The sequence below is a fragment of the Eupeodes corollae genome, chromosome 1 (genome assembly GCF_945859685.1).
Source record: "Eupeodes corollae chromosome 1, idEupCoro1.1, whole genome shotgun sequence".
In the NCBI taxonomy this organism is placed as follows: Eukaryota; Metazoa; Arthropoda; class Insecta; order Diptera; family Syrphidae; genus Eupeodes; species Eupeodes corollae.
In genome coordinates, this window is record NC_079147.1 from 31297030 (window position 1) to 31321061 (window position 24032).

At 33.0% G+C, this 24032-nt stretch overlaps 1 protein-coding gene across 1 annotated transcript in view; it reads left to right on the plus strand.

Annotated features, from left to right (window-relative positions):
• LOC129954030 (elongation of very long chain fatty acids protein 7) overlaps window positions 1-22760 on the plus strand; it is a 119882-nt gene extending 97122 nt beyond the window's left edge. Inside the window, exons 5-10 of the mRNA XM_056067658.1 lie at window positions 4111-4301; window positions 4381-4461; window positions 4753-4915; window positions 15281-15417; window positions 15485-15745; window positions 21223-22760. Coding sequence (XP_055923633.1) covers window positions 4111-4301; window positions 4381-4461; window positions 4753-4915; window positions 15281-15417; window positions 15485-15745; window positions 21223-21420 — 1031 coding nt within the window. The 3' untranslated portion in view covers window positions 21421-22760. The remainder of the gene's footprint in view (window positions 1-4110; window positions 4302-4380; window positions 4462-4752; window positions 4916-15280; window positions 15418-15484; window positions 15746-21222) is intronic.
• The last annotated feature ends 1272 nt before the right edge of the window (window positions 22761-24032 follow it).

A 24032-nucleotide genomic window follows, 5' to 3' on the forward strand; every position in this document is an offset into this window, starting at 1 on the left:
TGGAATTAAACTGCAGGTTACAGTAAAACAAAATCCAACTTTAAAAACGGAACTCTCTGCCCATCTAGAACTCTCCACCATCTCCATCACCTAGATAGTTCCAAAATTATTGAAAAGCCTTGACAAACACAAATCCACATCTTTTACCGATATTTTCTCAAACAATGCACTGTTGAATTAACGCCTGTCCCTCAATTTCGGATGTACTGCGAAGTATAGAGATACTTTTGTTAATCGTACATCGCGAATGTGGAATACTTTACTTAACTGTGTTTTTTCACTTATTTGAATTCAAAACTTTAACAATAATGTGCAGCGATAGCTCCTTTTTTATCCTTTCCTATTTCCCTAACGCTAGAACTAGGAATGGTTGAGAGTTGTCAGTCACTAGGCCCTTGTTCTCAAACGGACTGTTGCGCCACCCCATTTATTTTATTAATAACCCCTTGAGTGCCCTGCTAAAGATGAAGAAAACATCGCTTTCTTTTATTTTTATAACTCAGATTTATTGAACAATTTCAAGCCAAAAACTTTGTTTATAATTCAAAACTAATCCAAAAATGATCTCTTGTAAAATTTAGCTTCTGTGGCTTAGAGCTTATGAGCTTAAAACTCTTTGTTTAACAATTTAGTTCAAAATGAAAAGAATCGTTTACGAAACATTAAAAATCAAATAAACGGTTCTGTAGAAGGTTCTTTCCCCCGAAGACTAAAAGTCATACAAATTGATACCTTACAGTAAAAAGGTGTTATGGATTCAAAGCCCACAGTTTAACACCAATTTATCCCATTAAAGGGATTCAAACTCTTTTCTACTTGCTTACAAAATAGTTTGCTCTTTCATCGCTGCAAATAGTATTTGTATTTTTATTTTATTTATTTCAAAAATCGCTGACAAGATAGGACATGAGTCTTATAAAGTGCTGCAAGCCTTTACATTAATTTCAGAATTCGAATACAAATTAAACTGTGATTTTTTAAGAGCTTGAGAACTTTTTAAAAAAAAAAAAACGCATAAAATTTGCAAAATCTCATCGATTCTTTATTTGAAACGTTAGATTGGTCCATGACATTTACTTTTTGAAGATAATTTCATTTAAATGTTGACCGCGGCTGCGTCTTAGTTGGTCCATTCGGAAAGTCCAATTTTGGGTAACTTTTTCGAGAATTTCGGCCGGAATAGCCCGAATTTCTTCGGAAATGTTGTCTTCCAAAGCTGGAATAGTTGCTGGCTTATTTGTGTAGACTTTAGACTTGACGTAGCCCCACAAAAAATAGTCTAAAGGCGTCAAATCGCATGATCTTGGTGGCCAACTTACCGGTCCATTCCTTGATATGAATTATTCTCCGAAGTTTTCCCTCAAAATGTCCATAGAATCGCGAGCTGTGTGGCATGTAGCGCCATCTTGTTGAAACCACATGTCCACCAAGTTCAGTTCTTCCATTTTTGGCAACAAAAAGTTTGTTAGCATTGAACGATAGCGATCGCCATTCACCGTAACGTTGCGTCCAACAGCATCTTTGAAAAAATACGGTCCAATGATTCCACCAGCGTACAAACCACACCAAACAGTGCATTTTTCGGGATGCATGGGCAGTTCTTGAACGGCTGCTGGTTGCTCTTCACTCCAAATGCGGCAATTTTGCTTATTTACGTAGCCATTCAACCAGAAATGAGCCTCATCGCTGAACAAAATTTGTCGATAAACACATTTCGAACCGAACACTGATTTTGGTAATAAAATTCAATGATTTGCAAGCGTTGCTCGTTAGTAAGTCTATTCATGATGAAATGTCAAAGCATACTGAGCATCTTTTTCTTTGACACCATGTCTGAAATCTCGCGTGATCTGTCAAATGCTAATGCATGAAAATCCTAACCTCAAAAAAATCACCCTTTATATAACTAAGACTTCTATTTACATATTTATATAAAGAAAAGAAAATTTAATATCAATAATATTTGCTAAATAGTTCAAAAGTAAAAACTTAAATCTACTTATGCTTCTTATTCTTTTCATAGCGATGGGCAGAGATTCCCAAAAGCGCAGTATTGACGCTCAGTATTTAGAAAATTGTATCGAGGTAATATTAAAGCAAAAGACCTTGTTAAATGAGGGAATTCAGCTTACTGTAAAGATAATTAAGTTGTTGTGTTTGGATGATTTCATGTAGGTAACTGAGAGTGAAAGTTTATTAAGCTGTCTAGGCTACAACCAGAAATCCGTACCGCAAAAAAAGGATATGTGATCATAACGACGTAAATTATAAATATATCGGGCAATATTGTTATAAGCTTCAGTCAATTTTCTGCTAGTCACACTCATACAGTCTAGTTTACAAAAGATTTCATACCCATACTGCACAATTGGTAGTATAAGGGCCTTAACTAGTAGCAGTTTAGTTTTGATCGGAATGAAATTTCGAGTGACTTGAAGAAGGCGGAGAGTTTAATAGACTTTACCAATGGCACTATTAAGGTGGTCATCCCAAGTGAGAGTGCGATTCTTCTAGGTTTCTAGCAGTGCTAGAAGTTTCAACGGATTTAAACCCGAAAGATCAAAGTTTTGCGATAGATAAGGAGGGATGTTGATTTGACACGTAAAGGCGGAGATCATTGTTTTTTTTTACTACTGTGAAATGCGGAGCAGATCCTCGGTCATTAAAGCTACGGCATCGTTTTTAGCCCCAAAAGGTCGACTTATCAGGAGCTTCACATCATCAGCATAAAGATGAATTTAACAATGTTTAGCAACTTTTGGTAACTCATTTATGTAAAGTGAAAAGAGGATTGGTCCAAGGATAAATCCCTGTGGCATTCCATTTAAAACATTGAGAAATGTGGACGATAATCTATTGGCCACCACGCTTTGTTGCCTTCCGTTGACATACGAAAGAACAAGCTTACAGGACTGTAAAGAAAACCCTAAGTTAATTCGCAGCTTTCTACAAAGAATTGAGTGGTTAACAGTATCAAAAGCCTTTGACTAATCTAACAGTGTTAGCAATGTAACATGCTCACTGTCCATTGCGATTCTTATTTCATCAGTAAGGCCGATTTGCAGCTGCGCTTAGGTCGAATACCAGACTGACAGTTACTTAACAGGTTGTTGACTGTAAGATATTTTTGGATCTGCCCCAGAATAGTTTTTTCAAACAGCTTCCAAAGAGACAGATGAATGGTAATCGGTCGAAATTCTGTAGCAGTACTTAGAAAAACTTAGTGTTCATTTGGTTCAGGCCAGTAGCATTAGGTTTAATCGATATTATTGCCTCTACAACGTCTTCCTCTTGTGTTCTAACAAAACTCAGAGAGCTGTTGATAGTAGTTGGTTCCTCCTCAGTAAGGGAATGATCGGGTGAAGTTAAAAGTCACGTACACTTTTTGTTGAGACGTCACCAACAGGCTTTTTAGATTGTTTGCCAATACCGATTTCACGCAGGTTTTTCCATAATTTTTTGCCCGAGGTTAGAGAACCAAGTTTATTTTCATAATAAAGTCTTTTTGCCGTTCTGACCATTACGACAACTTGATGCTCCAGTTTGTAACGTCTCCATTGACTGTAGGCAGCATCTCGTCGTGACAGAGCAGAGATGTCGCTATTCAGCCAAGGTCGAGCCGTATGACTAACGAGAGAAGGGTTTTAATAGGAACTAAAAAAGCCTTTAAAAAAGCTGATTGACGTTATGACACAAAAACCTCACTTACATTTTGTATATGGTACAGTCAGTTCCATTATACGCAGTCAAAATCATGCGCTTAGTCAGATGTGTTTAAGTTTTTGAAGTCTCGGTATTGAAAAAATAATTGGTCAACCTGAAAGCTGTTATATTTCATAACAGCTGATTTTTATTGATCATAAAACCGAATAGCTTTGCGATCAAGGGTAATTTGAAAATTAAAATTTGGATGAAATATTAAAAAAAACATTTGCTTTTGTTTATTTATGATGATAGAAAATAAAACGATTATCATAATAATTATACAGATCCCAGCCCATTCACATCCAACTTATAGATAACTTTTAATACGTAATATAATTTCAAAATTCAAATATGATATAGAATTTGTTAATTATGTAATATAATATTTCTTTTTTGTTTTTGCAGATCCCCGAGTAAAAGACTGGCCAATGCTTTATTCACCATTTCCCACACTGGCACTATGTATATTCTATGTTTATTTTAGTAAATCTCTAGCACCAAAGCTCATGGAGAATAGAAAACCATTTAATCTTAGGAAAGTTTTAGTATATTACAATTTATTCCAGACGATATTTAGTGCGTGGATATTTTATGAAGTAAGTTTTGAATTTATTATTTCGTTCTTTTTTTTTGAACTTATCTAAATCTTAATTATTTCTTTCTTTTTTTCTTTAGTATTTACAAAGTGGATGGTGGGGTGAATATAGTTTTAAGTGTCAACCTGTAGACTACTCAACAAGTCCAATGGCAATGCGAGTAAGTGTAACCAGAGCTTAATTTAGTTTGTATTTTTGAAATATATGCTTTTGAAAAATGTATGATTTTGGTTTGTTTTCAAATTTTTTAAGCATGATGAAAACAGTTTATGATTTTTATTCTTAAGTTTAAAGTTATTTTCTTTAATTTTCTTGTAGTTTAAACTAAAAGAAAAACAAATAAATTATAGTTTCTTTTTGGAAATTTAATTGATTGCAACAAAAAAAAATGTATAAGTTCTAGTTTTGAATTATTATTATTATTGGATTGTTTTGATTTGTTTCATTGTAGATGGCTCGCACCTGTTGGTGGTACTACATAGCTAAATTCACAGAATTCTTTGATACGCTATTTTTCATTTTGCGCAAGAAAACGGAACACGTATCAACATTGCATGTCATTCATCATGGTTGCATGCCATTTTCAGTTTGGATGGGCATGAAATTTGCACCAGGTAAAATATTGAGTTTTCTTGTCTTTTTTTAGTTTTTATTTTTAACTTGAAACTTTAAGTCATGATTAAATAAATGGAAAAATAATGCTCAATTTTTTCACATGTTTAGAAGTCTGAAACATGTCAAGAAATAATCAAGGCATATCAATTTTATGAAGAGCAATAATTTGGTGTTCCATTTTAATAAGATCTCCCACAAAAAATTATATAACATCTTGTCGGTAAAAAACTGTGTTGAAAAAATAAAAACAAATGTAATTGACTTTTTAAATTCAATCAATTTTATATGATATTATTCCAGACAGACAGAAAATAACTAAAATGTCCGTTATTTATTATTGTTTATATAGGTTAACATTTAATTGTTTCCTAATACACTCCATTAATTCAAATGTATTATTTTTCTGGCTTCTTTCGAATTTTTACGTTGATTTAATTTCTAACATTAGATATCTTTAATTTTAACTTTAATTTTTAGCTAAAATAAATAAAAACACTCAATAATTATTGCCTAATTAGGACTAGATAATATAATCTTGGCAACTTTATGATTCAGTGAATTAAAATTGACATTTTCGAATGCATCTCCTTAAAGCTCAAATAGCTTTAAAAATTTAGGTTTGAATTTGATTGATTTGAAAGTCTAGGGTAAATTTTTAATGAAATAGAATTATGCCAAATAAATTCAACTCTCCCGAAAAAGTTAAATATATTTAATCAAAATTATTTAAGCAGTAAATTTAACTTAATTTAAAACAAACTGTTAAAGTTAAATTATAATCAAATTTAGACGCAGCGTTGTCATGAAAAAAATGTACAAAAATTATTTATTTAAGATTCGAAGCATTAATGATTTCATTGATTTGCGGTTAGAAATGATTTATAGTCTATTAAAGGAAGGTTTTCATAAAATTTGTCAAACTTACAATTATAACGCAATACTATTTAATTTTGAATTATTATATTCTTTTCAAACATTTTGCAATAACATCAATACATCTCTATCATTTGTTTCCATTAATGTTGGAAACATTTTAAACTTCCCCGTTACAGTCCGTTTAAACGTAATTCCTTTTTTTCAATGGCTCAAAAAGTCCTTATGGAACCAACATATTTTTATATTTACTACTTACTCAAGGTGGTGCTACAGTCCTGTGTGAACTAGGGCCTTCTGCACCGTATAGCAGGACGGGGATGATAATGGTCGTATATAGCGACACTTTGGTCTTTCTTAGTCCAAAGAAACAGCGGTTAGCAAGACTTACTCTGCGTTTGATCTCAGCGCTGGTGTTGTTTTTTTCGTTCAAGGCGGAGCCTAGGTAGACTACCTCAATGTTACGTCTATCAATGGTGACGTTTTGCAAAAGACGTCGGTGTTGTTTGTCGTTTCTTGACGACAGCATGTATGTACTTACTTTTGCCCTCATTAACCGTTAAACCCATTTTTGCCGCCTCTGACTCAATACTCACAAAAGCCCAATTGACATCATGCTGAGTTCTTCCGATTATGTCAACGTCATCAGCATATGCTAGTAAATGGACAGACTTTTGAATGATAGTGCCTCTAGTGTTGATGCCTGAGCTCTGCACTATTCTTTCAAGTACGATGTTAAAAAAATCGCATGACAACGTATCACCATGTCTAAGACCTTTTTTGACATCGAAAGGTTCTGTTAAGTTGTTTCCAACCTTTATGGAGCAGCGTGAATTCTCCATGGTCATCCTGCACAAACGGATGAGTTTGCCAGGGATGTAAAACTAGACATGGCTCTATACAACTAGTCCCTGTAGATGCTGTGGTATGCGGCCTTGAAATCCATGGAAAGATATTGGGTGTCGATTTGGTGTTCTTGGGTTTTTTTTCCACGATCTGCGGTAAAGTGAATATTTGATCGACTATGAACTTTCCTGTTTTAAAACCACACTGATACGGACCTATCAGGTTGTTGACAATGGGCTTTACACGTTCACATATTACTGCAGAGAAGATTTTGAAAGTAATGTTAAGTAGACTGATTCCTCTATAGATGTTGGAGTTTAGAGGGTCTCCTTTTTTCAGGATCGGGCAAATAATTCTGAGATTCCTGAGATATTCTGAGATATTGCAATCTTTTCTTCGTCTAAGTTGGGAGGACGGGATTGTTGGCTTTCGTCGTCTATGTTGAATGGATCATCCTGCCATATTGTTGTTAAAACTGGCTTGTCTTCTCATGGTCGAACGATATGAGGGTTCAAATTCCCTAACATTCATAACTTGATAGAGTATGATTTTAAGTCACCACCATTGAATAGCTTGAGCAAAAACATAGTTGACTTACATTTTTGATTCAAGCCTCTACTAATTATGTGTAATCCAAAGTCAACATACCCTTTTCAGAAATAAATTTGTATGCAATATCTTTTAAATGCTGGCGGTATGTCAATTGACTGTCCTAAATTACCCGATTTAACAAAAAATCTATTCATTATGGCATAACAACTGGATCTAGTAGTGGTATAAGGGTAGATCTCCAGCACCAAACCTGCATTAAAGCTTGTCAATTTGTTGTTGTTGTTATATTAAGGGGTTGTGAACACCCTTATAATGATAAAGTACAAAACGAGCAATTAGGAAAGGAGGATAGGATTAGAAAAAGGAAACCGCTGCACATTGGTTTTGAACCTTTATTTCTAACACATTGTGACAAGTATTGAGACTGATAAAGCGTTTCACATTCGTGTTGTGCTGCTAAAGCAAGAATAACAATACTTTTACTTTATATTACGTCCGAAATTGAGCTCAAAGGAAACAGATGTGCATTCCTAAAAGTAAAGGTTGAATTGTTTGTGAGGAGAAATATAACTGGCTATTTCACTAGACCGTTGTTCGTGAAAATATAGATAATGATTCATGAGAATTATACTCGTACTTGAGTTTTGGAGGAATAAGAGATTTCTACAATGTACACAGATCAGAAGGGTTAAAATAATTCTTGCATCTAGCATTCTATTTGATAATTCACATCGACAACCGATGTGTAAGTTACTCGTAATAAGTTAAGAGGTTTGATTTAAAGTATCTTAAACGTTTTTAGATATCTAAAACTTTACAAAAATGAAAATCACAAAAGGTCCAAGTGCAGTGTTTACATAAAATTAAACATTCTAACAGTTCAAGTTTTTTATTTTTTCCAAAACAGTCACTGTGTTTAGATTGCACACAGTTTTAGTAAAATAAAAGTAGTATGTTTCTTTTGAGCAAAGAATTAAAATATTCACTTTGTGAAAAGTGTTTCAAAATATACACTTTGCGAAAGTGAATTTGGGTGTTTTACAATTCGTTATTGTGAAATGGATTTTCAAACATGGAAATGGATGTTCTGTTTTTCGACTTCTTCCATTTTTTGAACACATTCAAATAACATTTTGTATTTCTGTGAATTGATCCTTGATAGCTTTTTTCTGCTATGGTTGCAGAATGTATTATAAAAGGCCCCATTTTCCTTAGAACATATAAAAAAGCGTCTTTGCTTAATCTAAATTTACAATGAAAGCTTAAATTAAAATTTACTTTATTTATCAGAACATTTCTACATAATTTTCACACGCTTACATTGTGTCAGGTAAATCCAATTTATTTGATTTGTCTCGCAAATTTCGTCTACTTATTTTTTCTCTTGCATTCTGCTTCCTTTTTTAACTTAAAATTGCCAAGGCATTAAATCGCAATCTAGGCGGTCAATTGACCAATTGATCGGTCCCGAACGTGAAATAAAATATTCACCGAACTCGCCTCTCAATAAGTTCATTGTTGCTGTGTGGCATGTGGCACCGTCTTGTTGAAACCACATGCCATGCAAATCAAACTCTTGCATTTTGGGCAAAAAAAAAGTTGGATATCATCATTGAAGAAGTACGGTCCAATGATACCACCAGCCCATAAGCCGCACCAAACTGTGACTTTTTCTGGATGCATTGGTAGCTCTTGCAACGCTTCTGGCTGATATTCACTCCAAAATCGACAATCCTACTTGTTACATTACATACTACTCACCACATAAATGCACAGAGTAGAGAGCACAGCACCTTGAGCGATTAGACTATGTTAAGTGATAACAACACAAGGCAGAAATACAGAGGAGAAACAACAACAGGTAGAAAATACACCTGACAACAGCACGCGGTAGGTTTCTAGACGGTCCCCCATCTACCTGTTAACCAAGCTCACTGATGCTTGATTTCGGTGATTGATGGGAACCGATCAATTCTGCTTATTTACCATTGAGCCAAAAATGAGCTTCATCGCCGAACACAATTTTTCGATAAAAAGTGGATCTTTGGCCAACTTTCCAAGAGCCTACTACCCAAAAATTTTAGGTTGGAGTAGGTCGTTCGGCTTCAATTCTTGCATCAGCTGTATTTCGAAAGTCATCACACTTAAATCCTTCCCCAAAATTTTCCACGTTGTTGAGTAACAGAGGCCCAATTGCTGCAAACGGCTACGAATCAATAATTTATGGTCATCATTAACACTGGCCGATACAGCGGCGATATTTTTTTCCAAAAAAAAAAAATCGCCCTTTAAATGTACTAACCTTTTCTTACTCCGCTCCATTATTTTGGAATTATCTCTTATTCTTCTACTTTCTTGCTAGTGACTTTCTTCATCTCCTTGCAAATAAAAGCAAATTCCAACAGTGTCCATTTTTGTAATAATTATTCTTGTTTGAAAATGTGATGTTTTATTTTGTTTCGTTTTGTTTGGTATAACTGATGGTACGAGTCAAATTTAAAAGGCAAGCAGACAAAAATTCAAAACTACCTCGTACCCCTTTATTTTTGTTAATAAAATATTTTGAAATGCAATAAGTTTTTCGTTTGAAGAGTTATTCAATTCAGATTTTTATCGTTTCGACCAATCGCAGTTAAAATTCAAAACTAACAAAGTCCCGAAAGAATTGTACAAACAAATAAACCGAAATATGTATTTTTCAAATATTTTATATGTCAGATATTTAAACACTTTATTTTTCTCAGAAATGTCTGTATTTTCAGAAATTTAAAAAAAAAATCTCGTTTTTGCTGTTAAAATCCTAAGATAAAATTTTGATGATTCAATTTCTGAGAAATCCTCGCACAATTCAAAAACTCAGAAAATGTATTAAAAACTTATTTAATTGCTAAGTGGCGATGAATAGTGAACATTTTTAAGAATTTTAGAAACATAAACTAGAGAATATAAGGAAATGCAAGTCTCAACTTTCATCAAAATCCGACTTTAAAGTTTAAAAAATGTTTGTTTTAGTCTCTGATTTCCTTCAAAAATATGTTCCCTTGTGATATTATTTAGTAAGACCAATAACAGAGCATTATAAACCTAAAACTGTAAGAACAACTATTCTCGTCTTCTTCTGAATTTATTAAGTTAACATGAATAGTTGTTCCGTAGCTCATGTTTTTTAGGAAAGATATAATTTGCTTAAGATCACTGACCACATATTTTTTTTTGTATGACAATTTCATCTCTTGCCAAAAAGAACAATAAACTCATTATTCGGTTCTAATTCTATTTAATTTGGAAGAAACTCTTTTAAACCCTCTAGTTTTTTCCATTTCATGATTCATTCTCTGTAGAATTTGTTCACTTACACAAAAATTAAAAACCATTTAAAATGCCGAAATTTCCCACGAATTGGTAAAGTAGGCACAATATTTACAAAGACAACAACAAAATAAACACATTTCAGCAAAATGTGAAAAAGTAGGTATTTTAACTTTTAAAGGCCAATGCATATTCATTTCCCAGGTGGCTGTGCATGCAAACAATTTCTTCCGTATTATTTTTTTCTGATGTTTTTTAACAAAATTCAATGACGATGACGAACTTCATAATAATATTTGTTTGTTTAATCAGCTAAAAGTGCATTCTTAATAAATAAATACAAAAAAAATGAAATATGTGAAAAGCTTTTTTCCACTTTTCGTTGTTGCAAAAATAACACAAAATTAAATAAATACAAATAAAATCTTCTTCCGAAAAGTAATTAATTTTGAATTTGATTACAACCACACAAAACCAAATCACAACACCCAGACAAGTTTTTTTAATGAGTGTTGATTATTGTAATAACATTAATTGTTTACTTATTACAAGGCGTAGCCTGCATCTAAAACTTCTAACTATTGACGATATTGACTTCGTCAAGAGAAACAACTTTGAGACGATTAAAATAGAACTTTATAAGCGATCTTCCTCGAAATTATAGAACTAACAACTTAGTCAAACAACATTAGAGTTTTAATTTGTTTAAATAAAATGTATAATACTTATAGTCATATATTGAGAGATTTAAGGGTTCCAAGTATAGCTCTACAGATTGTAACATTTTTCTAACTCAAATATTGATGGTTCTGTCTAATCAAACAAAAAAGGTTAAAAAAGGTGCAAACAAAACACTTTGAATGTTGTGATAATCAAATACAAAAACTTGCGACTTCCAGACACATCCATATCCATATTCAAGACGAAGCCGGATCTGATGTAATTCAGTGTGCCAAGTTCAACTAGAAGGAGTTTTGGACTTCCTGTTTTGCATTTCATGACATACCTAAATCCATACAAGTTATCTAGAGCACATATCACTTTATTGTAAACTAACTTCAGCTACTTTAGATACATAATGTATCTATCTATCTATCTAAATGTATCTAATTTCATTATTACATACTTCGTATCAAAATAATATGTGGTCTTGCAATCTATCCCACTTAAGGAAAAAGCAGCAAGCAGTTGTTGGCTCAGTAAACTTGCCATCACTGTCTTTTATTTTCATTTAAAAGTTACCCAACTTGTTCAATGTCCATGTCCAGTCGGGTGAATCAAGTCTGGGTTTTTCTTTCTTCTTTTCATGGAATTGAATTGAGAGTGCAACAACTTCACTTCTGATGCACCATGGTTGAAAATAATAGCTCAGAATGATGATAATAATAACATAACATAATTTGCATAATTGTATACTTTGGTAGAAAATAATGGTTTACATAACTTGATGAGAGTGGGACTATTGTTCTCTCGAAATGAGAATGGTCTAATAAAAATGATAAACACTAAAATTGTTTTTTTTTTCTGGTTAATTCCAAGAAGTTTGAGAATGTTTTCTATGTCAAATTGTTTAACATACTTAGTCTAATCCAAAAAATCTAGGTCAATTTATTTTTTACAAATTTTTGAAGGTACTTAGGTATTTTGGCAAAGTTTGATATATAATTTGTCCAATATTGTTACGATTAAGTTGAAGTGGCTGCTAGGTATAGAATAAGTCACACTTTACCTATTATTGGTTTTGAGCATTGAAAATTTTGATTCGAAATTTTTAAGCGAGTACAAAAGTCAAATTTGCTACGTTTGGTGTCGGAATGAAGCTGATGAGTTGTATAATACGCCTACGCGCCATCGTGTGCGGCTTCCGAAAATGTGTCTCAGCTTCCTCAAACTCTTGCCTAGTGACGCTGATTTCTTCCCGACTGTCCTGCGCCATGTGCTTCTCGGTCGTCCAGATATTTTTATTTCTTGTATTAGCGGATACCACTGCATTGATTATCCTGCAATGCAGTAGTAACCTTTTTGGAAGCGTATGTCCGTTGCCTCTTACGCCTTTGTATAAAAGAGTCTATAGGTCTCGACCTGTAGTTCTGTGAAAGACCTCATCATTAGATATTCGGTTTGGCCAGAAAATTCTTAGGCTGTTGCGAAGACATCTATTTACGAAGGTATTTAGCTTTCTTGTAATGGCTGAAGTGCTGCACCCATAAATAAGCACAGATTCGACATTTGTCCAAAACAGCTTTGTTTTTAATCTGATAGAGTTATTCCTCCAAATTTTTGACAGCATACCGAACGCCGTTTATGCTTTGCCAATGCGACAGATGACGTCTTGTGCGGTTCCGCCTTCGATGGGGGACCATACTCCCAAGGTATTGAAAGCTCTCCCTTTTTTCAGCGGTTGCGAGGAAATATTTATTTGAGAGGATATAGGAATTCCGAGGCAGATTATTTTTGTTTAGCCGGAATTAATTTTCGGCCCACAATTTTTGCTTCTTTCTCCACACTTGTTGTCATTTGATGGAGATCCACGATCCTAAGAGCGCGTAATCCAAGTGCTTTAAATAGGATGTCAAAGTGCGTTGGATCCCTCCGCTACCTGACAAAACTGCGCGCAGTACAGCGCTTATCACTACCGAAAACAATATTGTCGACAGAATACAGCCCTGTCTGACTCCGCTACAGATTTCAAAATCCGCTGACAACCTACCATCGTGCAGAGCTTGACACTTGGATCCATCGTAATATGTTGCCTTCATAAAAGCAATTCATTTTTTTGGAATGAATCTCCTCTGCAAAGCTAACCAGATGTACTCCCTGTTGATGCTATCAAAGGCCTTCTCGAAGTCGATGAACAGTAGGTGCAGTAGTGCTCGATATTCATCACACTGCTCAATAATGATCCGCAGGGTGTTGATATGTTCTATACAGGAGAATACTGCTTCTTCGGCATCGGCCTCAAGGTGTTCCTGATTTTGGTTCTTCTTATCTTATTATGAGTTCATCTTGATTATGTAAAGATCTTTGAATTTATTTCTAAAAGTGTGGTGAAGTCGGGAACCAAAATATTTGTTTTATGTTCAACACTTTTTAATTATTGGACATTCTCTACAATCCTGAGGATTTTGCCTTAAAAATAACCTAACAATAACTCGCTCTTTCTGCTCATCGACCTCATATTTATTAGAACTTTTAGTATGAGCGTTTTGTAAACCGTGCACTTTGCACAATTAAAGAGTTTTAAAAATATTTGTGTTGGCAAACTAAAGTAGTGTCCGGTTTCTTCTTCGAATATCCATTAAGGCTTCAAAAGTGAAGATTGCATTTTTTTCGGGGTAGATGAACTGCTTAACTACTCCGAAGTTACTGATATCAATAACGACCTTTCAATTTCGAAAGTTTTCCAACGGCACAACTGTACGTAATTTAACCATCGTCACATAGAGCTATCATAGTGGCCTTAATGTTTATGAAAAGATGTAGATTTTTTGTTTGAAATTTGTTGATCTTTAGGATTAGTTTTTGTGTGAATCTTTGGTATATGGCCGATCCTTCGCCTGATATTTAGCTATTAAAATTTTATAGAAATGCTTAAGACGTTCAGATTCTACGTTGGCCTTAAGCAATATTTAGCAGGGATATGCCTTGATAACATGCGCAGGACATGTGAATGCATTTGTCAAAAAAATGGCATTTGTATGTATGTAGCTGATGTACCAACCTTTGGGGATGCTTGTATTGATGAGTTAGTGCATGGTGCCTATCAACACATCTCCTACGTACTTGAAAAACTCCGCTGGAAATTCATCACAACTGCTGGCATGAGTGTTTTTTATCCTCTTTGATTGACAAAATCAAAATCTTCTATACACTGTGGAAAAACTGAGTCTATTTTGGGTGATAATGAATCTTCTTGTCCCATGACTTGATACTAGTTCAACAGCTGCTAAAAATTCTGCTTAAATACAACAAATATTTCCTATTTTTCGGTAAGCGGGTTTTTCAAAATTCGGAAGGATACTGTTTGGTCATAATGTTGTATCTTTTAAATTCTGTACTTCAAAACACTGTTAATTTAGAATACTGCATCTCCCAATTTCTTATCACAAAATACTGTATCCTTAAAGAGTTTGTTCAATTTTTGTCAGTTTCTGCTGGCTTCCTGCTAATACAAAACACATTATCGAAAAAAAGTCAAAATATTGCTATGTCCCTTAAAAATAAAAACTTTCTAGGAATACAAGAAATTTACGCTTGTTCAAAGAACATTATTGGTCCATGTCCAATAAAAAAATGTGAATAATTTAAAAAAAGTGCACACGCTTTTACATTATCAACAATAAATTTTCGCTGTCAGAACATCAACAGCTTTAACCGTTCTCCTAAAAATTTGTGTAATTAGTTCAAAAGAACAAGAATTTGCGATATGGAACAATTTTTGTCTTTAGGCTCTAAAGAAAATCATATCAGAGTATTAAAGAAAACTACAACTTGGATACTTTTTTAGCACCTATCATTAAAGCCACCCATTAAAAAGGGGTCTGACTTATGTCAAAGTAGGATAAAGATAAGAGATAAACACATTTTTTATTTGACTCATTTTTTGTCCGACCAAAAACAACTGAAATAAATTCGCTTTCAAAATAAAAAAATATGAAATGAGAATAAATTCCCAAAGATTCTTTTATAAATTAAATATATAATTTTTATAAATCTAAAATACACCCATCTATTATATTTTTTCGATTTTTTTTAAACTCATCCTTTTCTTTTCTTTTTTTCAGGTGGTCACAGTACATTCTTTGCGTTACTTAATTGTTTTGTACATATTGTCATGTATTTCTATTACATGATTGCTGCAATGGGTCCACAATATCAAAAATATATTTGGTGGAAAAAATACTTAACAACTTTCCAAATGGTATTATGAATTATTATATTTATTTTAAAACAAATGGAAATTCTTTTTAACACTTAATTTTTTTTAGGTTCAATTTGTTGCTATATTCACACATCAATTCCAATTGCTATTTAGAGAATGTGATTATCCAAAAGGATTTATGGTATGGATTGGTTTACATGGAGTTATGTTCCTATTTTTGTTTTCGGACTTTTACAAAAATAAATATACAAATGCTGGACGTAGGGCAAAGGCTGCTCTTAAAATGAATGGTCATACAAATGGTACAATTTCAAATGGCAGTGCGAAACATGAAATGAGCAATGGCAGCAATAAGGGTGCTTGTATGGTAAGTTTAATTTTTTAATAATTTAGCTGATACAAAGTAAGATAGACATTTAGGTAAATTGGAAAACTCTTCTCTGGAAACGTAAACAACATTTTTTGGCAGGATTTCTAACATATAGTACCTGAAGAGTTCATTGCTCCGAAAGTCAATCTGGTGTTGGTCCCTTAGTTGGGTTGGTGCCCCAATAACTTACTTGTGTCTTTTTTTAAAAAATAGCTCTAAAGATGGTAGGCTATCGTTCTATTGATGAGACACTTACTTCTCTTATACAACTCTGAAAGGGCGATTAGCGATATGTTTATAAACAATGCTTTAGTGAAATCAAAGGTAGCATTCCTTCGCTCAAACAATTATACCCGTACTTCTAATAACGCTCATAAGTTAAACCCTGCATCCAATTTTGGACGGACTGTTATGTATAGAGATTCTTTCTTTAGCAACACTACACGAATGTGCAATGCTTTACCAGCCTCAATGTTTCCCACTCATCACCGTGTGTGGACATTCAAAACCAATGTGCATCGGTGTCTTCGTTCTAACCCTGTCCTCCCTTCCCAATTATTTACACTGTGTTTAATCATCATAAGGGTATTTATAACCCCTTGAGTGTGTGCACAATATAAAAGAAAATTCAGAACACTGTTAACAAATTTAATCGTTTTTCACATTTGTTTGACTGACTAAAATTCTCCAATAAAAAAAACAATCTAAAACGATACTTTTTTAAAAGATCAAGCTGTCCTGAATTTGAATCTCAACTTATAATTTTTCTTTCATATCAGGTTCTTTGAATATGCCTCTTGAAAAAAATATTGAAGAAAACCAAAAACGAAACACGTAGTTTAGTCCATTAGTTGAGTCTTTATTTGAATCTATGTGATATTCTGAAAAAAAAACCTTGAAAATACAATTTTTCAACATTGTTTTTATGAATTTGCAATGTCTTTCGACAACCACTGATTCGCTGCAAAAAAAGAAAAATTACTTTCAGATCAGTTTGCCCTTTGAAGTTGAAGCCAGTTCAACTTAAACGGTTTCAGAAAGGTAAATTATTTTTTTTGAAAATTTTACGAAATATTTTGAATATTGGAGATACAAGTCAGAGATTTGGAAAACCCTTAATGTTAAAAAAATAAGACTTCTGGAATTTCATTAGCACTAATAAGCCTTACACATGAGTTCTTTTTCGAATTTAAAAAATAATATTTTAAAAACCTGACGTGATAGGGTAATTTTGAAAACGAATGTATATGAAGGCCATCAAGATCCATCAAATATTCCAATTTAAGTCCATTTTTTAAAAACTTTTTTAAGTATTTTATAGGACGGTCTTGTCATCAAGTTTCGAATCCTGCCCGAGCCACCTGAATTTCATCCTAAAACTTTCCATCTTTGATGCACAATAACTTTGAAATTTCTTTAATTAGGTGATTCCCATAAAATGAAACCGCAATTGGAAATTTTTCGTATATTGATTTTGTGTTACACAAATGCCTCAATCAAATCGTGACCCTTTGTTATATGGCATTAAACATAGAACACTCAAATCTTCCACATCTATCCACTTGTATTTCCCAATCCTATAATTGCATCTACATACGTCAAAGATATGTATTTCATTTTCCTCCATACAACTTATTAGTTCATAATTAGAAAAATCTCCGAATCACGAGTGAGGTATATGGTAAAAACCACACAATAAAACGTGCTTAATTAAAATGATTTCATTCACAAAACATCACAAGACATTGTCCAAAACACAAGTCGAAAATAATGAAGAAAAACACAACAAAAACAATAATATCCCACTCAAAATGAAATCGAATGAGCATAAAATGATTGACACTCTTGTATCTTGTGTGTCGTGGTTTGGTTTGGTTTGATTCCGAGGCGATACAAGTACCATTGATGATGATGACCTTCACTTAGCCTTCAATTGTATCTACTTGTATACTAAAAAATATTTCACCGTAGCAAATTTATCCATAAAGTAGTATAATTATTCCATTATAAATCGGACATGTTGTGTATTTACGATCTTTAATTGCAACAGATCAAATTATCTCAAGGCTAAGTTGTGCGTTTCCATGGCCTTTACCTGTTCCAGAGCTCTGTCTCGAGTTGTCTGCAAAATTGTTTGCTTTTTTTTACTTCTTCTTTTGCAACAATCCTAATGGAACCAGTTTGGGTTGTTTGATTCCTTATTTGTTGGCCTGGCTGAGATGTACAAAGTTGGTAATTTTCCAATGTTATTATAATCTTTCGAAGTGATGGCAGATGTGTTTCAAGTTCATCATCGGTCAATAGCCATGATGCTTCTAGAATACACAACGAAAAGGAAGATACCTATAGACGTATAGGTTCGGTAGAGTACCGGGAGTGAGGAAAGTGATCTGTGATCGTTATAAAATAACGAAGTGTTTATGGCAAATAATGATGTTGTTGTTCTTGTTGTTGCTGATACATATCAAATGATATGTCTACGTTCCTTCCTGCTTAAACATTGCAAGTTCAAAATGGCAACGTTACGTCGTGTCGTCGTTGGCGTTATTTGTGTGGAATGGCGATTATCTAGATAAGTGCGATTTTGGTTTTATTACCTGGGACATAAAACATTGATGAGAGAATTCTTTTTATTGTCTTTTTAAAGTTTCGTTTTCGATTTTTTAAAAATGCATCTTTAACGTTTTCTCGTGTAGACAATAAAAAAGATTTTGTTTATTGTTAAATAATTTACCAAACAGAGAATGTGTTTTGATTTTATTGGCTCATTAATTGGGTTTCTAGTCAATTGAGCTGGCCTTGAAGTCGTAAATTTGTACGTACTTAGTTTATCCGATCCATTACGTCCTTGAAGTTACCTAACCTTGAGCTCTCCTACACTTGATCGTGTATGATTTCTAGGAATATATCGCAGCCCTCTTTCTATTTCTTCTCCAGTCGTGATGATTCTTTTTCGACTGTTTTTCGTCAAGGATGTAATCTGATCCGCCTCGATTTTCTGACCTCCTGAAAGAATGACTTCCACTGTGTCACTTTTCTTCGTTTTCGTCGTCTTATGAAAGAGTTTGGGTTCTTGGACCCTGTCCCTCATAAGTCTAAGCATTGGAGATACGTTTGGGCTAGAAATGTCTCAAGATGTTGCGAAGTCATCTAATAATGAACATTAGCCGCTTTCCTGTGACAATTGTTGTGAGTTTGCAAGTGCTGTGGAGCAGAACAGTCATAACTTTGTTTTTAAGCTTAATGACTTATTTATTCGTATTTTGGATGGATGTTAACATCCAGATCAGTTCCGCCACCTGTAGAAACAATACTCCGAAAATATTTTTATTTTATTTGGCGATCTTTACCCAAATTTCTTTGGAAGGTCTGACTTAACTTTTAGCTTGGGATTTGACACGTTTTAACACCGCACCAGTGTTTTTTCGGTGGAGCCACCTCCACTGTGCTATTGATTGCAGCTAATCCTTGTGGAAAAAAATCCCCTAATTGTTGGCCGACTGCTGTATCCTTAGGTCTCTATGTATACCAATTTGACATTTGAGTCTTTTCTTGTTTTACCATCGAAGTATTTCGGTAGCAACCATTAGATAATGACCCCCTTCCATTCCTCTTCTGTTTCGGAAAAAGTGCTTCTAAACGCAGTTGGTATTGTAGAAATCGACCAATCCTTCACAATTGCCATTTCGTGCAATGCGTGATTTTGGTATTGCTGAATCTGTCCTTATTTGAGTTAGAATCTACCCTTTTATCAGTTCAATACCAGTTACATTGGAAGTTTTCAAGTCTGAAATTTATAAAATAAATGATGATGTGCCACAGGGCTCCCTTTTTCTCTCCGACCCTCTTTTCTTTTTTTCATAAACGATCTCTTGTCTGCCACTTCTTATCCATTAAACTCTTTCGCTGACGACAGTACCCTCAATTTTTCATATTCGTTTCTAGATTCACATTGTTGTTATTCGAATGTGGAACATTTGCGGCAGAGTATGATAAGCCCGTCAAGTTCCGATCTCGACAGCATTGTCCAATGGGTAATAATTATTAATCGTGTAGAATCTAATGATTCAACAAATCAATGCTTTCTCTTGTCTTTAAAGCCTATTCCACCCCTGATGCTGTTTTCATGAGGAAACCTATCAACTTTCGCCTTTTATGAAATGATCACATATTTGTGTAGAAGCCCCTAAAATTAGTTTAAGTCTTTTGGGTAGAATCCAAAAAAGAGCTTTTTAAATTTATAGGCGATAGAACCACAGCCGAAATATTTATGTCACTCTAACATCGCCGTAATGTTTCATGCCATTCGTTGTTTTATCGATATTTTTAAAAACAATGTTATGTCATTGTAACCCCCCCCCCCCCCTAAAACAATTCAGCCCTTAGATTCCCTTTTCGAAGAATGCTCACCAGTTTGGGACGTTCTGTCAAATCAAAAGATTCTTTTTTCCACCGCATTTCAAGAATGTGGAATGCTTTACCCAACTCTGTTTTTTCTCTCATTTTGATATTCAAAATGCTAAAACCAATGTGCACCGTTATCTCCTCTTTAATCCTTCCTTATTTTCCTAAAGCTTTGCTTTGTTTAAACCCTAAACATGCCGATTGTATTAAAAACCTGTCATACTGTCATAGGCAGCATTTTAATGACCGCTTTGTCCTCACCAGAAAAATTGAATTTTAGAGAAAAGTAACACTGTATAATGGTTACACGATGTCGAAACCTGCCCTTGGGATCATGAAACCTAAAGGTTCTCAGGAATTAAAGCTCCTAATACTATTTCAGTGTAGTGTTTCTTGTTGATGACTTATTATTCCCCAAGTCCAACCATCTTACTTCTTTTATAGTAAGACATCTATTTTAAAACGCATGACTCCCTTCTTTAGTTGGGAAATCTAGCATTTTGAGGACTTGTTCTATCGTCAAAAAGCGTCTTTACATTACAAAAACTAATCTTTGTTCAGGTACAATAGTCAATATTAATCCGCACCGAAGGGTTGGTTTCGATAGCGGCTTGATTTTAGTTACGAGAAATCTAGGCCTTTTGGAACTTGAAATGTTGTGTTATAGAAATTCATCAAGAATTCATAACAAACACTTCATCGTGATCTAGACAATCTTTAGTTTCCCGATCAGGCATACAAAAATAAATTAATAAGTTTGCGCTGCACACTTCTTAGAAAACTTCGGTCTAATGGGTTACAACTCTCAACCATTCCTAAGTTCCGAAGTTCAAATTTCTGAAAGCAAAAAAGAAAAAAGAACATTTTTCAATTACTCGCAAGATTCACTCACAGTGAAAAAATTTAGGTGGTACGGGCAGGGATTGAACCCAAGGCCTCTAGCATCACAGTCTTACGCAACGGGTACTAAATCAGGTATAATGCAGGTCGCCAATTATTTACTTTCTGTAACTCAATGTGACTACTTTCTGATCAAATTACTAATCTTTTATTTTCTTCTTATTTTCTAGCCCGTTTTGGATGATGACGATAACAGCAACTGTATAAATAAGACTTCAATATCCTCAACTAATGGTCATGTTGGCAATGGATATAAAAATGGCTACACTAATGGACATGCCTACAAAAATGGTGGCGCTGTATCCTCGAACACTAATATCATAGGCGATAGCAGTAGCTCTAGTCTGCATCTTAGACAAGTCAAATAACTAAAATATTTAGCTAGAAAACTAAGTTAACTTACCTGTGTATTTAATTAAAAAAAAAAAAAAAAAAAAAACAACAAAAATAATTATAATAATTACAATCATAATCATAGTTCTAAAAATGGTATCAACAACAAAAACAAGTGTCTACAAAAATGTTTACCATTTCAATGGTTTGGCCGGGATTAGGCGAATCACTTTTGTCACCATAACTCACCCAAAATATCACACACTTAATTAATTTGTTTAATTTCCAAATTCACCAAAAAAAAAACACCGCATAAACTTTTGGTTTTTAGATTAGATTACATAAATTTCATTTAATTTCCTTCAACCATACTTTAAAAAGAAAAATAACAAATATTTTTTGACTATTCTACAATAGAAAATAGAAACAAATAAAAATTAATTAAATTAATGCATTACCAAAAATTTATATAAAAAAAGAACAAGAAACAAACCCACTAATAAAATGTGCAGAAATGTTAATGTTGTGTTAAGAAGAAAGAAAAACAATTTTAAATTTAGTTATTTTTTTGTTTGTTTGTTTGTTATAAGTATGAAAAATAAAATAATTTAATTATTATATATATTTTATACGGCAAAGCAAAGCTACACATAATATAAACATATATTCTAAATGCTTGTAATTAATTTGTTGCCTTTGGTTGTTGTTTTATTGTTTTAATGTTAAGCAAAGGCTTAGAATGATGATTATTATTATTATGTATTTAAAAAAAAGAAACACAAAAACAAACTTAAAATTAATGATTTTAAAAATCTGTCTTTGAAAACATTTAAATTAAAAAATGCATTTCTTGTTTGATATAACTTTAAAATTAATTAATAAACAAAAAGAAAGAAACAAACAAAAAATTATAATGTATGACCGTGTGTATGTACAATCAATCGAGTTTAAAAACAACAACAAAAAAGAAAAGAAAATAATTAGTTCTATGATTAATTATTATGGGCGAAATATTTTTCATTTCGCTGGGGCGGGTGATTTTGTCGTGTTATTCAGGGAAGATAACTTTACTTTATTTTGTTTTGTTTTAAAAAATACGTACATTTAACAAAATACAAAAATCAAAGCTATACTATATTTGTGAGAATTATTATTATATAAACAAAAAAATAAATAAATGGAATGGAGGGATAATGTACACACCTAAGTATGATAATTTTTTTTAATAGTTATATAATTATAATAATGTATAGTAATTTCTTTTTACCTGTATAAATAAGTTACTGTGTATCTTAAAAAAAAAGAAAAACAAAAAATAAACTAAACTTAAAATGAAATAAGAAGTAAAGGAAGCAAATATATTTATATAAATAAATCTGTTGGTTTTTATTTCTTTTGATGTTTGGATAAAAGATTGAAGAAGCAAAATGTATGAAAGAAAGATCTTGTATAAATTTTGTCTATCATAGAAACTTCAACTATTAATAATTGAACTAGTCTGTGAAAAGATAATGGTACAGACATTTATCCAACAAGTTTATAGTCTGTTTGTAATGAACTCTTTGGCATAAGACTTTGTTATCAATTTATCCTGTTCTGGCATTATTAGTTTACTTTTGGATGATTTTAATTTACCACATTGAATGGATTCTATCTGATGATGAATCCTACCTTGAAGCCTCTCTCTCTTCTTCACAATTGGAATTATCTTCCAAAGAAGCTGTATTGAAAACACTAAAAATCGAATTCTTGATTTAGTAATTTCCCTTGACGCTATAGTATCCTTGTTCTCGAATCTAGATCGGGAATCACTAATATTAATAAATATCATCCGCCTTTATACATTTTGTTTGACTCAAGTACTCACCTCACTGAACAGTTGTTGTCTGAAGATTTAACCACTTCTGGAATTAGTTCTAGATTAGCATTTTATAATATTGAAGAAGTATTTTCTATTTCTTTAAAATCCTTAATTAAGAAATTAAAACATTAGTCATCCTTGGTACACGAAAGAACTGCGTTCACTGCGAAACAAAAGAAACAGGGCATGGAAAACTTACCTCAAAACTATGTCTTACATTTTCTCTATTTATATCGAACTCATTAATAAATTTAATTCCCGTTTTAATTTCTAATACTGTATTTATGTTACTGATATAGGCAGGTCTTTAAAAGAGAATCCTTAAACATTTTCGAAGTTTGTCAATGTAACTTTTTTGCAACCAATTTTCGTGAGTCATTTATAAATGCTCTGAAGTATTTGGTGAAGTATATTTGCATTATCTTCACTCTTTTTCACAAATTATCGTTTACTGTAGAGAACGGTCCTTAATCTTCTGCCCGTGTTGAACGATGACTGCTCAGCCGGTCCAGATGGTATTCCCCAGATAGTGTTAAAAAAAAAGTGAAGAAATGCTTTAGTTGAGACTGACATTTTCCCAAAAAACAGGAAAAATTCCCAGTATGTATATGGAAGAAAGGTAACAAGGCAGACATAACAAACTACATTCCCATTGCAAAACTTTTTTTAAATTTGATATTTGATATTTATTGATTAAAAAAAACAGCTGTACATTAAGATTGACTTATAAATAGTACAGGATATAATACAATATTTATTAATGATAATGCAAGTATGTAAACACTA